At 43.8% G+C, this 16432-nt stretch overlaps 1 protein-coding gene across 2 annotated transcripts in view; it reads left to right on the top strand.

Moving 5' to 3' along the window:
* The window catches only part of CHSY1 (chondroitin sulfate synthase 1), a 79021-nt gene extending 64649 nt beyond the window's left edge, over positions 1-14372 (top strand). For both annotated transcript variants that reach the window (XM_049811396.1, XM_049811397.1), the window contains exon 3: positions 10853-14372. In XM_049811396.1, the coding sequence (XP_049667353.1) occupies positions 10853-12445 (1593 nt within the window). In that variant the 3' untranslated portion in view covers positions 12446-14372. The remainder of the gene's footprint in view (positions 1-10852) is intronic.
* The last annotated feature ends 2060 nt before the right edge of the window (positions 14373-16432 follow it).

The raw sequence follows: 16432 nt of genomic DNA, 5'->3' as shown, positions 1-16432 counted from the left end.
TTGGTTACAGAGCGCTGCAGAGTAACACTGCTTGTTACTTTTCCAAACTGTGCCAGACAGCAAACTTCCAGAAAACCTCAGACCATATACAGTTAGCCAGCAACACTATGCGAAATCTTTAACCATATTTGAACGAACAGGCTAACTTGGACACCGCAAGGAGGGAAATGCCAGTCTGCCTGACAGCTCATTTTAATAATGAGAAAGTTGTTCCACTGACAGGACAATAAAAGCTGTGGTTGCGTAGAAAGATGTTGCCTTTCTTCTAGTTGAGAGCATGCATGAAACTGCAGAGGAATGGGCTGGTCCCAAACCTGTGCACATGCAGCTGTGCTTTTCCCTTCTTTCACCACTTTTCCCTTCTTTCACCACTTTTCTCTTCTTTCACCACCTTTCTTTCTGGGGTGTTGAACCTGCACCTAACCTGTAAACCCTATCAAAATGAGGCTCCCATTTGCATTAGTAAGTCACAAGTTTCTCCTAAAATGTGCCTTATTTTAAATGTATTATCCCTTGCGCTTCAGCGAAGCAAGAAATAAAAATAGGTGACCTTTGTAGTTAAAGCTATTAATGCACAGTTTATGGGGCTTTTGACATACAGGGCATGAAAGTCAAATTCTTGAGAGATCATCAGCTCTCTGAATGGGCAAATTTCCTCTGCTGATCCCCCTGTTGATCAAGGAGCTGTATCTTTTATAACCAAACTGCTGTGTATTGAACATATTTTAGATGGCAGAACTCTTTGAGGCAGAGACCTTCTCACTGTATGGTTTTGGCAGTGCCATGTCTATGCTGGACGGTGCACGTATGTTTTCCAGCAATGAGACAGAGGGCAGATTTTGCTTTTAAACCCAACACAGAATAGTGGGCAGGCTTTAAGTCCTGTGTGGTAATGATATGAGCACAAGAAAAACACTTTCGCAATCATGGCATCTCACTGTGGAAATTGTGTCTGCAGCAGCGGTGTTACTGCATGATGCTTTTTACCACCGCAGCTTTCTAAAGCTGCGTTATCCCACGGCCAGGGCTCAGCTGGAGGATCCTCATGGGCTGACTGAAACATGTAGCTTCTCCACATAAAACAAGGGTTTGTGGCTTTATTTCCCTCCCCTCCTCTGAGCAATTACTAAACAATTCTTTTGGAAAAAAAATATAAATGTGCACGCGTTTAAAATGCACACTTCAGAACAATGCTGTGCAGCTTCAGTGAACCCTGGAAGCTGTCATCTTGTGCTGCTCCCCATGTGAAACAAGCTGGTGATTGAGTCCAGGCCCTTGTAGACAGTCTTCAAACCAGCTCCAGAAATGGTGGCTCTGGCTGAAAAACCATATTGAAGATGAAGAACTGATCTGAGCTCACAGGCTGGTGAAAGAGGAGCAGTGAAACAGGAGCAGTGAAACCATCAGCCTGTGTCACTTTGTGACTTTTGCTACATCTGTATTGGGCACCGGTTCTGCAGGAGTTTGTTAGTTAACGTCTGTGTTAGGCACCGGTTCTGTGGGAGTTTGTAAGGAATTGCATAGCTTGTTCTTATTTTCCACCAACAGGAATAAAAGGAGATGTTCTTTTAAATCCAGCTGAATTTATGAGAACCAGCCAGAGGATTGCGGAGCAAGTTCCCGCTCTGTTGCTGGATGCCTTGCAGGGCCATCCTGCTGACACCGGTCCCAGGCAAGAAACCCAGCACTGCCTCGTGCTGCCGGCTCCCCTCCTGCTTGAAGCAGGCCAGCCTTCAGCAACGGCCAACAAAGGCAGGCAGCCTTGCTGCGGCAAGCAGAGGGAGATCATAGTCCTCGCTGGGAGGCTTTCTGCTTTTGGGGAGCTGATGCATAGCTAATTGCGGGCCCTGGTGCCTTGTGCTGAGCCACAGTGGTTCTTCCTAAGCTTGCTGAGCTAGAGGGGTAGCAGGGACAGCTGGATGGCCAGTGGCCTTCAAACTGTGCTGAATTACTAACAAGACTGGCTGTCAGTTGGGGGGGACTTTTCATCTGAAAGAAGTCAGCTGAATTCCCGTGGAGCTTCCCATCATCTGCACACTCAGAGCTGCTGCATGCCCTTTTTGCTAAAGGGCTGGGGGTATTAAATCACCTTAAGTATTGGGTGTCTTCAGCATGACCCTGGAAAAAGCAGTTAGTGAGCACCATGTTGGAGCACTCGTTAAAATCCAAGCCTGGAGGAGAGATGGCTGTGCCATCCGGTTAAAACAGCTATTCAGCCATCACCTTTGTGCTGTTGCAAACCAGGTGACGCTGGTGAGATGTAAGTGGAGCCGAGCATTGATCCAGCATGTCCACATGGATCCAGCGAGGCCAAGTGGATGGAATGAGCCCACTCTCAGAGTTTATTTAAATGTTGGCTTGCTCTGTGTTTCAGACTTCCCTGCCAACATGGAGGTGGTGTGCAGCTCCTAGTGACAGGTCACCACCGATTTGGAAGGGGCTAAGGTTTCAAGAGTGTGTCCTGAACAACATCCCTTTTTCCAGCTGCTCACCTGGCAGAGGTGCAGCGTAGCAGCACTCACGGGAGCAGCTGTTGTGGCAGCTGGGAGGAGGGCTCACTAGCAGAGAAATCAGAAACCTAATATATTCCCAGTTTTCTGTCAATTTTCATTAGCTGATACTGATGCTGCTGGCAGAGAAGTGGTTTTACCGTCGGTTATTAGGAAAGCATAAAGCAGACGGATTTCTAAATGCAGTTATGAAAGATGCTCTGTCACTTTGAGGCTTACTGGCACTGCAGGTTTGAAGGGCTGCAGCTTTGACACAGGCAGTTCAGCAGTTGGCCTTGTCTTGCGGATTTTATTCAGCATTCCCAGCTCCCCTCTCACCCCTTTCCAAAAGATGTATTCTTGCCACAAGTCTTCACAAGGGATCAGAAACAGCAAGCATGGCCTCTTGCCATAAAGAAGGGAGCTGTGTCCCTCCTCATCTAAAACAGTGCTGCTTAAGCTGGAAGTGCCAGAAGTCTTGAAAATGAATCCGTTTTTTAAATACAACCCCACCTTTTTACACACAGGGAAGAACTGCAGCAGTTGCTATTGTAAGGCCAAATCTTTGCCTAATTAAATTCACAGTACTCTCCTGTGAAGGCTCAGAGAGATTTAGAGCTTTGTGCTGATGTGACTGCTTCAGTACTGTCCTTCAGCCCGAACCTGTTACTATGACATTGTCTCCATGTAGAGCGCTGTGTACCTACTCAGGGGCAGGGATTCCTGAACTAACTTGCATCAAAAGAAAGCTGTGCTTGTGATGTGGGCAAGGCTGAAGGGGCTGGATCCTGCAACTGGATCCACTCGGGCTGATCCTTCCCCAGGGTTCTTGCAGAATCTGGTATTGGCAGAGACCTGGAGACCTGGTGTGGTGTGTGCTACAAAATCACTTCTGTCCCAGCAAGTCTGGCAGGGAGGCTACACTGCTCCAGCTTTATTTCTGATGTTGGACTGATGTTGAGATGACGCATGGATGCCTAGGCTGCAGCTGAAGTTTCTCCAAGCAGGGGGTTTCTTCTCCACTCCCCTGTAAGCAGCAGCTTGTGGTGCCCTTGCCAGGTGTTTTGGGACCAAAAAGGCTCATCATCCATCATGGCTCGCAACTCCTACAAAACCACTGGCTGTGGAAAGTAGCTCCCAAATAGGAATCTTTGAATTCCATGGACAAAAGTATTTCTAAATGATTACATTACTGCCTCTTGAAAACACATGGTGGAAAATCATGCAGCAGTCCAGGAAAGGTCTTCTTTTCTGTAGTCTCTGCTCAGAGGAGACTGCATCCCTCTAACACTGTTTCCAGCATCCAAAAAAATATTTGCCAGGGTGTCAGAAGCTTTCTGCTCATCATCTCCAAGAAACTACCCTCCAAGGATCATGTGCTGCTCCTCTGAAATCTTAACACTTTGCATGAGAAAGAGCAGATAGAGATTTCCAAGGCTGTGGCTATTTCTTTCATGGGCCTGATGAAATTCATAATGAAAACCAAGTTTTTCTTGTACTCTGCCTGGACTGCAGAGTCTGAAAGTGTGGAGTTGACAACAAGGAAGAGAAATCCCAAGATGCAGTATATTCAGTGGGCAAGTAGTCTGGCATCATCCCTGATTCTGGCCTTTAAATGAACAAATCAGTGGCGAGTCACTGTATTCCTGGTTTTGTTTGGATCTGGGACAGAGGCAGTTCTTCTCTGCTGGAAAGGGAGAGCTGAATCATTTGCCCCGTGGGTCAAAGCCTTAACTTGAGCAAGGGAGAGCCATGTGCAGAACAGCAGTTTGCACCAGGACTCGTAATTTGGAAATTATGCTAGAAACAAATTTTGAGCACTGTTTCTCAAGCAATAGCAATGATAATTAGTCATTAGCACTTATGATGTTCTGCTGCTTTAATAGCCGTAGCATAGAACATTTGTTAATATTTAGTGGTGTTTTATTTGCTTTTGTTTCTGTTAAATCAGAACCTTTTGGAAGAAAACTCTGCAATTGCATCCAGCTCTCTAAGGTTTGCACAGTTAAATCTAAGTATCCTAAAATGGCACATTCTGTTTTATCTGGTTACTCCTAAGGTACAAAATGCTTTCAGGTTATATTCTGGTTTATGCTTTAAAAACATAAATCTGTGTCTCTAGAGAAGCAGTTTGAGGCTTTATGGAGTGCACAATGGCACCTGTGTAGTATCTGTGTCAGATACACCCAAGGAGAAGGATGTTTCACTAAATAAGCAACTACCTTCTTTTGAGAGTGTTAATGTGATTGCAGTAGTCTTTCTTTTCTTTACTCAGCAGGTCTGATTCAGCTTGCCCCCCTTATCCAAAATAGGGGAGACCTGAGGGAGGAAACCCCGCTTCATGGCTAGGAGGAGACTAGGATCCTGTATCTTCATTTAGACCAGGAGGATGAAGCTCAGTCTAATGCAGGGCCAGGCAGAGGGAAGTTCTCCTCTGCTTCGTAGCTGGAGAATCTCAGTTAGTTCCCAAGTGCTGTGGATTGCTCCCATGTGTAGGTTTTGTGTAATAAGATTGTCAAGCTCAAGGTTGGAGGTGAAGTACATGATGCTAGTTTTGAAGACACTCATTTTTGCAGCTTTTCTTCTTTCTGTTGCCAACCTGGGAATACTGTAAAGGCTACTTGGTTAGAAACTGTAAATGAGTAAGTAATTTTTAAGCTCTTCTACTTGCTTAAACAAGAAAGGGTTGGGAGAAGGACAGTTGTTTAATTAAACAGCTACTTGGTATTGTTAACAAAAGATTGAACTCCAGCAGTAACTCTCCTAATTCACAGATTCCTTGGGAATTCAGTGACCTTGAGTTTGCTGTGCTTGAAACTTGCCTTAGATACTTGGCTTCCTTTCTCGAATACTTTGGAGAGGGGAACGGCGCAGAAGGCACTGCGAGGCTCTTGAGTGAGACAGGCGCTGTTTCACTTAGTATCATATAAGAAGAGGCAATTGTGTTGTACAAAATAAACTTCTTGCTTCAGAGCATGCCTGGAGTTATTGCACTCAGAGGTCACAGTGTATCACAGCTGGATCTGCCTCTGCTTCTCTATGGAAGTTTAGAGTACTGGCTGTTCAGGATGTCCAGCTGATTTTCTTGCCTCTCTTTAATTTATGAAACAAAGCAAATGTGAACCAGTGGTACCTGATGAAATTTTTGTGAGAAGTAATTCATCTGAGGAATCACATCATTTGATTGTGCTCCAGAGCTTGGGGCTTCACTTGTCAGCTGAGAGGGAAGTCTGATCTCCCAGCACCAAGTGGTGTTTCCTGCATCCTTTCCTGTAGTGGCAACTGGGGAGGTTACAGGGATGAACGAGTGGCCAAGTTCTCTGGAAATGAGTGTTTATCCATTATTTCCCTGTGTTTGTCTCCACCATAATAACTCTGCCCAGGAGTGACCTCACTCGTGTCAGTGGTTAGCTGTGGGATCACACATAAAGCATCAGGATTTAAAATGGAAAGATCATCATTAATGAGAAGCCTGAATACAGAGAGTTGCGTGCAGGGAGGTCACTGTGGTCTCCCCCTCTACTGCAAGTCAGCAGTAAACCAAGACCCACTGCTCCTTTCCATTGGGTCTACATGCAAAATATTTTACCAATTTAGTGATATTGGTGGTTTAAAAAGCAGAAAACTAGTGATCTGTTTTGGTTAATCACTCCAAAGTGGCAAAGCTGTGTTAGTGCAACTACAATTATTTCATACAGTTACTTGGGATGTGGGTGCAAAACATGTTTCATTCCATTTTAACCAACCAACAGGAGCTGCTCCCTTGCACCGCTACAGCTGCATCTTTGGAAGGAGGAGCGAGGAGGAGATGGGGGCAAGCATGCTGCGTAGTTTTGGCAGCAGAGCTGTGGTAACGGTAAGGGCTGTCCTGGCCCCCACATTGCTCCCATAGGAGAACAGCTCTGCACCAGCTGCAGAGAGGGACCTGCATGCTCATCTCCTCCCAACTGAGGTGCTCATGCACTAGGTGACATTAGCCATCTTTTGAACTTTTAATTAGTTTGGCTTTGTATTTAAAGCACATCTTGGGCATTTCGAAGCCTGCCATACAACATGTCTTGTCCATGATTGCTTTTCATGAGACTTGTGGGGCTGTGTTTTCTGGGTTGTGGTAGTACAATCTGGAGCTGTGAGAGAAAGCCCTTGGGGGCTAATCCATGGCTGCGGGCCAGTTTCTGCATAAACTGGTCTTATTTTTAAAGTCCATTTTCTCCAGTACACTTTTTTTGGCCTGCAAAAGACTTCTTCATTTAAAATGAAGAACATAACACTCTCCCCTTTCAGTTGGTCTTTTGGACATGAGCCAGTAGTGCCCACAACAGCTGTACCACAGTTTAAACATTCAGTCTCTAATGGTTTGGGGAACATTAGGGTTTTTAAGGCTTCAACAGGTCTAGAGTAAATAGTGGTCAATAAAGAGTAGCTCTTCTTTGTATCCCTATGCTCTCAGTGCTCTGCATTAGAATAAAGCATGCTTAGAATATAATCATTGCAAAACTAATATCCATGAAAGGTTCTTTTTTTGAAAAGAATCATAGAGAAACCTGTTTCACTACAAGAAGAGTTTGCAAGTGTTCAACTCGCAAGAGTCTGGTAACAGGCATGGGGAAGTTTGCACGTAATGTCTGTTAGAGACATGTATGTTCTGGGCTTGTGTCACTCCCCATGTGTGTGTTTAACAGCTGCTACATGGGAGGAACTAATTACTTTCTCTGTTGTCTTCTCCCACCCACCTATTAATGATGTACAGAAGAGGTATTATGATTTTTTGTCTTCCTTTTGGCTTTCCAGTATTGTGTGGAGTTGAAAGCCCACATGTGCTAGTAGGTGATATTTAGGATAGTGTTTTGGACCCAAATGAGGTAGAATCTACATTAGCAGTGATGGGCCATAGTTGGGCATTGCCCTTGTTACTGATTCAACCCAATGCCGAGGACTAGCACTGCCTTAATGATTTAAACAAATTAGTGTTGGTGGAGCTGTCAAACTATGTGGGGGGAACTGCTCATTTCTTTCAAGTTTTGTAGATGTGGGTGAGAGAACGTAATCCACGTGGGGCTCCTTATCGTGCAGGAAAGCCCATGGGCATCACAGTGCTTCTGAGGCATTGGGTCAGTGTCCGCCTCAGGCCAGGAAGGGTTAAATTGCTCTGTTGGCTGCTGGCCACTTGGACTTCATTTACAGCACTTCATGACACTGTGCAAAAATAGTTTGTAAGTCATTATACTCTCTATAGGGAATTGATTAACCCCTTCTGATACCCTTCTGGGTGTTTCCTACAGGTGTGGGATGTACCTTGGTTCCTAGATGGGGGATCCGGGCTGCAGGATGCTGGCACATCCCATGCCTGCTGCAGCTTGCTGAATGCGAGGAGACAGGAGGGACGCTGGAGTAGAGGAGGGGCAGACTCCATAGGAATAACAACGAAAGTGCCAGCCTTGCAAAGCATTCTTCTGAAAAATAGGATTATATAAAAGCTGGGCTACTGTGGTGCTTCTCATTAGTTGCACTGCAGGGTTGGCCGGAGCACAGGGTTTGTTACAGTTGTCACCTTTTTGGCTGGAGCAAGGTGGCTGTTAATAGATGTTTCAGTTGTAAATTGCTTTGCGTTGAAGCACCAGTAAAGTCTTGCTGAAATGTGTTCTATTTTCAGTTCAGTTTTCAAAGTTAGCTGGTTTCTGGAAGAGGCAAATAGTAGTATTGAAAGTTCAGAAGTTAACCAGCCTAGCTAAGAGGTTACTCCTGCATGGCAAGCCAGAGCTTTAAAATACGCTTGTTAATTTTATTTAGGGCCATTTGCTAGGGGTTCATATCTTTACTTCCGTTGGGAAGTTTCATAACATTTTCCTACCCATCGGTATTCTATTAAAACTTTGTTGTGTAATCTAAAAGCCTCTCTGCTTCTCATGGTTTCCTCTTGTAGCTAATTCAGAATGCCCTAGATGGCAGTTTTGGAATAAATGCATTCAGGCTGCATGGTCTTGATTTTGTTTTCTTATAAATTCAAAACAAGATTTGAAATTAAGTCCTACTGTCAATTTTCCTTTAAATAACAGTTGCCTAATGACATGATCTAAGAATTTTTATCTAATGTCACAATACTCCTGGGAAAGCCTGTGCCTATAGTTGTATTGTAGTTAAAATGTCAGTGAAATCTGTTACCATATGCATTTAATACTTCTATATATATGTAGTGTTAGAGAGGATAGATCAGCAGCGTCAGTAAAAATACACGTGTGGGTCCTGCAGTGTTGGACTGGTCTTGTTCTTGCTGTGTGAGCTCTCCATTGTAATGAATTGTGCTTAGAGGACTGACTGTAAGTGGGTATGATTTGAGGTCTCCTAGAGCCCCTAACAGAAGCATCACGGCTCAAAGTGGACAAAAAACAGAGTGTTATTAGTAGAAGAAACAATACAGGGGTACAAATGAAGAACAGTCTTTGGGTGAGTGGAAAAACGTGCTTCTCAGGAAAGCATAAGGTTCATTCAATTTGGATAACTCTCAGCTGAACATAGGGTTAGGCCAACTAACCGCTGCCCATAGCACTCTTAAATCTTGCATGACTTCTAAGGGGATATACATCTTGACAGGCAGCTCATCTGTGGCTTGCCAGGAGGCCATCACCAAGATGTCCTCCTTTGGCTGCATTGCTGTATGGGATCTATCTAGCAAGAGGCAGCCTCTGGCCTGAATTGCTCACAGACAGCATGCATGCAGCAGGAATCATCTGGGGGAGAGTGGGCAAGAAGGTGAACTTGAGCAGGAAAGGAGAACAGGTATGGGATTGGTGATGACCCATGAAAAAAACCATTCTTTCTTTTTCAGTCCAGCAGAAGTTCCTCCCTCCCTCCTTTGAAATGAATTACATTTGTTCAGATTAAAATCCACATGAGCCGTTTCAAGTATATGCAGCTTGCTCCTGTGCTGTCCACGGCAATACGCTGAATTTCAAATTTCAGTGTGCACACATGTGGTTTGTTAAGATAGCGGCAATTAAATCCAGGTGTAAGTTTATCCCTTAGATTCAATGTCTGTCCACAATAATGGGAAAAATGCAACTGAGGGCCTAATAAAACAAGACTTCTGCTGGGTCTGAACAGCTGGTAGAAGCATCACTCACGCTGTCTGTTAAAGGGAGGCTTTCTGTGCCTGTGATTTTCCTTTTAGTGCTCTGCTTAATTGCCATCATATTTGAGTCATTCTTTTTTCTGTTTGTCTTTTGGATTTTAGCTCTTTGCTAATCTTTATAGCCTTTTTACATGTGCTTTATTGACTGTATTACCTACAGCAAATTCTGCTGCAAATAACATGGTTGGATCCTATATCGAATGAAGCTGTCATGTCAGCTCCTCTGGCAGGTTGGTGACATTTGTGTTGTGATATAGAGTCAGCCTGTGATCTTTTTAAATGTCCATTGACTAGGCTGGTATAGAACTTTGGCCTCGAGGGGTTTTTTTTCCTCGTGGTTTTTTTTTCCCCCTCCCCAGCTTATTTTCCACATTATCATCCTGGTTTGCACATGCCTTTCATTATATCAGCTACTGCCTGAGCTACTGAAAACTGTAAAGCTGGTTTGTCCACTTTTCTTAAGTTGTGGCTTTCCATAAGGCTTGTGAATCTAATCTTGCTATCTTCTATCTAAGCTTGCTATCTTCTTGTTTTGAAGTAGCAGTTTCCACTTTAAGGGTGCATTTATTCTAGTGTACATACACATCCTGTATTACCTGCCTTTTGGAACTACTGCTGGGAATCTCAGGTGCATTTTACTTTCTGTTGACATTTTAAAATGGCGGGGGAACTGTGGTTGTGCATTGCAGCACTTGAGATAATGTATTTGGCATCTTGACTAAAATATTCAGCAAGATGGATTTTTAATGCCTAAACAATATTTGGGTGTAACGGAAAAGGTGTTGTCATCCTTGCTTGCTATGTACATGGTCTCCTTTTTTATTGCGCTTTATTATTATTAAAGCTCATGGGAAGCAGGCGAATAGTAAGAATTTTGTAGTGAACACTTCATGGTTTTTTTTCCCTGGTGGTGCTGTGGTGTTGTGAAAAAACGAGCTTACAATCTACTTACTGCTCAGTTGTTTGGCCAACGGTGGTATCTCTAGAATGGGCTGTAGTAATCCCAAATCCATGATAGATGTTTCTTTCACCAGTTTACAATGAATAATCCTCTTAATTTCCTTGAATAGCAGCTGGTATTGCTACAACCTGTGCCTAAAACCAAGAACAGCTTATTCAGAAAGCCTTCTGGCCCTGTGAGCAAGGAGGAATTTTCTCCCAGTGGGGGTTGCGTGGGCTAACTTTCACAAGGACAGCACTGCCGAGACGCTAACTTCTTCTTTCTCTCTTCTAGATGCAGCAGCTGTTTTATGAAAATTATGAGCAGAACAAAAAAGGCTATATCCGAGACCTGAGGAACAGCAAAATACACAGAGCTATAACGCTGCATCCCAATAAGAACCCCCCATACCAGTACAGACTTCACAGCTACATGTTGAGCCGCAAGATAGCAGAGCTGCGCCACCGGACTGTGCAGCTGCACCGGGAAATTGTCCTGATGAGCAAATACAGCAATACAGAAATCCACAAAGATGACCTGCAGCTGGGGATGCCACCCTCCTTCATGAGATTCCAGCCCCGCCACCGGGAAGAAATCTTGGAGTGGGAGTTTCTTACAGGAAAGTATTTGTATTCGGGTGCCGATGGGCAGCCCCCTCGGAGAGGAATGGACTCTTCTCAGCGTGAAGCGTTGGATGACATTGTTATGCAGGTCATGGAAATGATCAACGCCAACGCTAAGACCCGGGGGAGGATCATAGATTTCAAGGAAATACAGTATGGCTATCGCAGAGTAAATCCGATGTACGGAGCAGAGTACGTTCTTGACTTGTTGCTTCTGTACAAAAAGCATAAGGGGAAGAAGATGACCGTCCCTGTCAGGAGGCATGCGTACTTGCAGCAGACGTTCAGCAAGATCCAGTTTATGGAGCATGAAGAGATGGACGCCAAAGAGCTGGCCAGCAAAATCAACCAGGATTCTGGATCCTTGTCCTTTCTCTCCAACTCGCTGAAGATGTTTGTTCCCTTCCAGCTCAGCAGATCAAAAGTAGAGAGGAAGGAACTCAAAGACAAGAAGATCAACATCCTGATTCCTCTCTCCGGACGTTTTGACATGTTTGCAAGGTTCATGGGGAATTTTGAAAAGACGTGCCTCATTCCAAACCAGAACGTCAAGCTGGTTGTCCTGCTTTTCAATTCCAACTCCAACCCTGACAAAGCGAAGCAGATCGAGCTGATGAGAGATTACCGCTCCAAATACCCCAAGGCTGACATGCAGGTTTTACCAGTGTCGGGGGAGTTCTCGAGGGCACTGGCTCTGGAAGTCGGATCTTCTCAGTTCCAGAACGAGTCTTTACTTTTCTTCTGTGATGTTGACTTAGTGTTTACCACAGAATTCCTCCAGCGGTGTAGAGCCAATACAGTTTTGGGTCAACAAGTGTACTTTCCCATCATTTTTAGCCAGTATGATCCAAAGATTGTTTATAGTGGAAAAGTTCCTAGTGACAATCATTTTGCCTTCACCCAGAAAACAGGTTTCTGGAGGAACTATGGCTTTGGTATTACCTGTATTTACAAAGGTGATCTTCTTCGAGCAGGTGGCTTTGACGTCTCCATCCAAGGTTGGGGCCTCGAAGACGTAGACCTGTTTAACAAAGTCATTCAAGCTGGCTTAAAAACTTTCCGAAGCCAAGAAATTGGAGTAGTCCATGTGCATCACCCTGTTTTTTGTGACCCTAATCTTGATCCAAAACAATATAAAATGTGCTTGGGGTCTAAAGCTTCAACTTATGGGTCCACACAACAGCTGGCTGAAATATGGTTTGAAAAAAATGACCCAAATTTTGGGAAAAGCAGCAATACTAATGGCTCAGTGAGGACAGCCTAATGTCCAGCTATGCTGGAAAAGACTTTTTTTTTAACTATCTAATTTATTTTTGGGAAAATGTTTTTTGATAATTCACTTTTAAAACACCACACAGGATATATTTTAGAAATCATCATTGTTTTCTTACAAAGCACTCGTTTTGAGAAGAACAAGGCCGTTGGTTTTTCTGTTGTTGTGGTTTTGGTTTTGAACAAAACTGTGATCAATATTTGCCTTCAAACTAAAAAGTTGTTTGAGAGTTATCCGACCGATCGGCGGAAATCTGACTTGAATTAGAATTTCCTTATGAACAAAAGATTGTTTCCTACCTTTTCTGTTGCTGTCGTCATTGCTGGGATTCTGTAAATTGGGACCTGAGCGTGCAAGCCAAGTGGCAAAACAGTGTATCTAAATGTTTTGTTGTGATGGCTACCGTGCAAAGATTCTGCTTCTTTTGTTAAGGATAGCCATTGTTTTTTAAATTGCATTAGAACAAAACAAATCGGTGTGGCGATGATAAGGATATTAATCGCAGGAGGGTTTTTTTCCAAATGGCTGATTATTTCAGTTTAAAAATACACTTCCACTTATTATGGCCAGGCAACTTCAAGGGAGGGAAGAAAGTAAGCACAACCTGCCATCCGATTAGTCCTTGTAGAAATTTTTGTCTTTTATATTTGGTCCATATATGGACGTAATGTTTTAAGAATCCGTGGATGGGTTCTGTATATTATCCTCAACTGCTGTCCTGTCTAGAGCTGAGATGATGTGTATTATCCTCAACCTCTGTCCTGTCTAGAGCTGAGATGATGTCATCAAGAAATGCAGAAGCATAATAAGGGAGGGGAAGAGGATGGGAAATGCGAATCTCTTGCAGCAAAGCGACAGTATGCAACGAACAATTAGAGATCCTTAACGAGAACTTTGAAAAATCTTCTATACCGAGTGTACTGCACCTGGTTGCGTTGCTTTTATTCAGTCGGTTACATGATGTTAATGGGAACAATTATTACATTTGATTACTAGTTTTGTTTTGGGGTTATTTTTTTCTGTATCTGATAGACCGTTAATTTATTTAATATCCATTGGTTTAGGTTCTTGACCTTTCCTTGAATATCTGTTAGTCATTTTAATATTTTATATATATATATATGTGTGTGTAAATATATATATATATATTAGGAATGTATTGCATCTTCTCACTGATAAGGTAGTGTACATCGTACTTGCAGTAAATGATCTCCAAAGATTACTTTCTAAAATATTTTTTCATGAATCTTTTCTCCCAGATTTCTTTAACACTTTTGGAATGACTTCAGTAAGCTTAGAAATTTTTTTGGTATTCTAAGAGGAACTGGGGATGGGGAGGCCGAATACAAGGAAAGTGTGATCCCTATGAATTAACACCTAGCAAGGTAAGAGAAAATACACAAAATAAAGTGCCTTAAAGCCAGAAAGGGAACCCTTTACACCGAGACTTAGACAGTGAATGGACGTTGTCACTGAAGTAGATGACCTATTGGGACCTACCTACCTGTAAATATCTTGATCAGCAGAAACAAAAAATAAAAACCAGCGAACAATATATTTTTCTATCGTATTCTCCATCACCATTTCGTCTCATTGCTCTCAGTTCCACTTTGCCTACTCTTTGGGAAGTGGAGACTAGTGAAGGAATGGAGAAAAACCGATGCTTAGGTTGTTGCCATGTTTGAAGGGATCTTATGGAGTAATTGCTATTCCAGTAGAAGAAATAACCATTGTTTACACATGTATGGAATATGAACTGCAACTAGTGTAGAGTCGATGTCTTATAATGTTCATCGTTTTTTGGTGACAGTCCCAAGGATGTAGGTACTTGGATGGATTCAGTGCATGGAAAATCTTTTTTTTTTTTTTTTAAGACTTGCTTCTAAGATGCAATAAAGATTTTTTATTTGCAATCAGAGCCCCTTGTGTCGTCTGCCTCAGTCCGTCCCTTTTCATACAGCGTAGGCACAGCCGCAAAGGGTAAAGCAGTTTCAGGAAGTAAGTCCAGGTAAAAGGATCTCCTTCGTACAAAGGCTTGACCTCTGTTGTGTTTAGGCCCAGAATAAACTTAATGCCACGTACCCTGGCTCTGGGGAAAGGGAAGACAAACCCATTCATCAGACTTCAGTGTACGCTCCCGTTGCTGCCCATGCTGATGAGCTGTGCGATTCCCCAGGGCAGCTGGTCATCTCTAATGGAGGTTTTGGACTTCTTCCTCGTGAAAAGATTAAAAGTGCTTTTGCTGTCTGAAAACATCCCAAACTATACATGTAAAATGCATACGATGACAAGGCTGAATATTAAGTGTGTCGAGCACTTATTTTTAATAGCTCTGCCAGTTTTATCACAGTTGTTCAATATTGGTGTGAGGCTTATTTATGTAAAAATTAAGTGCCAAAGCAAGAATCTTGGGGATTACAGAAGTGTTTCTTCACATAAGGGGATGGGAAAAAAAAGCAACTAGTATTTGTGGCTGCAGAAAGGAGCTTGAAGAATATGAACCCTAAAGAACTGTACCAAGAGACAGGAGAAAAAAAGCCCTGTACTTATACTGTATTTATTAACATTTATGATTATGTAGGACTTTTTTTAGCCCATAACGGCTGGTAAAAGCAGGATCCTTAAAAATGGAAAAAGCCGTTTAATGAAAAGCACCCATCTGGTGTTACAGTTTTTTTGCTCGGTTGCCGCAGTTGTGATTCAGTTACTAAATCTGTCCAAGCAGCATTACAAGCAAGTTTTACACCAAGCTTGCAGGCTACTCTTGAGGCCCCACATCTTAATTGACCACATCTTTTATGGACTCGCAGCTTAAAAGTAATCCATTTTAAATTTAAATTTCGAATTATAACTGTCATGATAAAGTCTAACCTTATAAAACCCATTTTATACTAAAATAAGCAGTATTTGCTGCCCAAGTTGTAAGAAGCTTGACCAGGTGGAAGTCATTGGCTGGCAAGTGCTAACCCAGCCTCTGACAAATCCCTTCTGGGGCTGGAACATTTAATTCGCGGTTTACTCTGGTTGTTTGGTTCAGAGAGAAGTTTGCTTCATGCCAAGAAGCCAGTTGGTGTTGGAAAACCCACGTGGGTTTGCCTGTAGCCCATTAAGAAAAACAAGATAGGAGAAAAGGAGATGGTGTCGTCCTGAAATTGAATAACGTGGTGACCAAGAGTCATTTGCTCAGGTTTGCTATATAGAGAGATGCTTCTCCTCTTCATTAAAACAATTAACAATGCAAGATGCTTCTTTCCCTCATCCTTCCTGTGTACGTAACCCGTGTCAGATGCCATGCTGGTCGCAGGCATGCTAACAGCAATGAAACTCCTGCCCAAGCAGAGCTCCGCAGCCCTTCAACACTTGGGTTTAAACCCTCCCACCTTTTCTGGACACCCATGGGTGCGAGCTCTGTCCCGCACACCCATGCGGAGGATGAGCTTGCGAGACGAAGCTCAGAAACGCTCTGCCATTCCCGTCTGCCCGGTGCTCACAGTAAGAGATGGCGTCGCAGAGGGGTTTCTCACCCACGTTGGCTCTGCTGGCAGTGGCTCGCAGTTGGCAGGTTGGTGGCTCTGCAGGGTTTTGGGGGCCCCTTGGCTCTGCTGAGCTGCGGGAGTGGCCATCTCCCACCAGTGACTGGCCAGGGACCGTGTTTTGAAGCACAGGTGGGATGACCCATCACCATCCTCACCCTTCAGGTAATTTTTGCTCCCTGGCCCCACATTGCTTGTCGGGGGCTTGGATGTCCCCCCCTCCATGCTCCCCAGGGTCTGATCTCTGGCAGTGACCATCCCCAGGGCTTGTCCTCCGGCAGCCTTGATGGCTGCTCGGCTTTGGAGTCAGTTCTCACCTGCAGAAGATGGAGCTGATGAAGAGGAGGGGCTGAGGTGAACATCGGGGGTGGGGCGGGGGGGGCGACACACATCTGCAAAGAAGCCTAAAGGCAGCCTTGGTCCTTCTTTCTGGTAGGGACATTTG

The sequence above is a fragment of the Accipiter gentilis genome, chromosome 10 (genome assembly GCF_929443795.1).
Source record: "Accipiter gentilis chromosome 10, bAccGen1.1, whole genome shotgun sequence".
In the NCBI taxonomy this organism is placed as follows: Eukaryota; Metazoa; Chordata; class Aves; order Accipitriformes; family Accipitridae; genus Astur; species Astur gentilis.
Note: the sequence above shows the minus strand (reverse complement) of the source record. Positions and strands in the feature narration are given on the sequence as shown.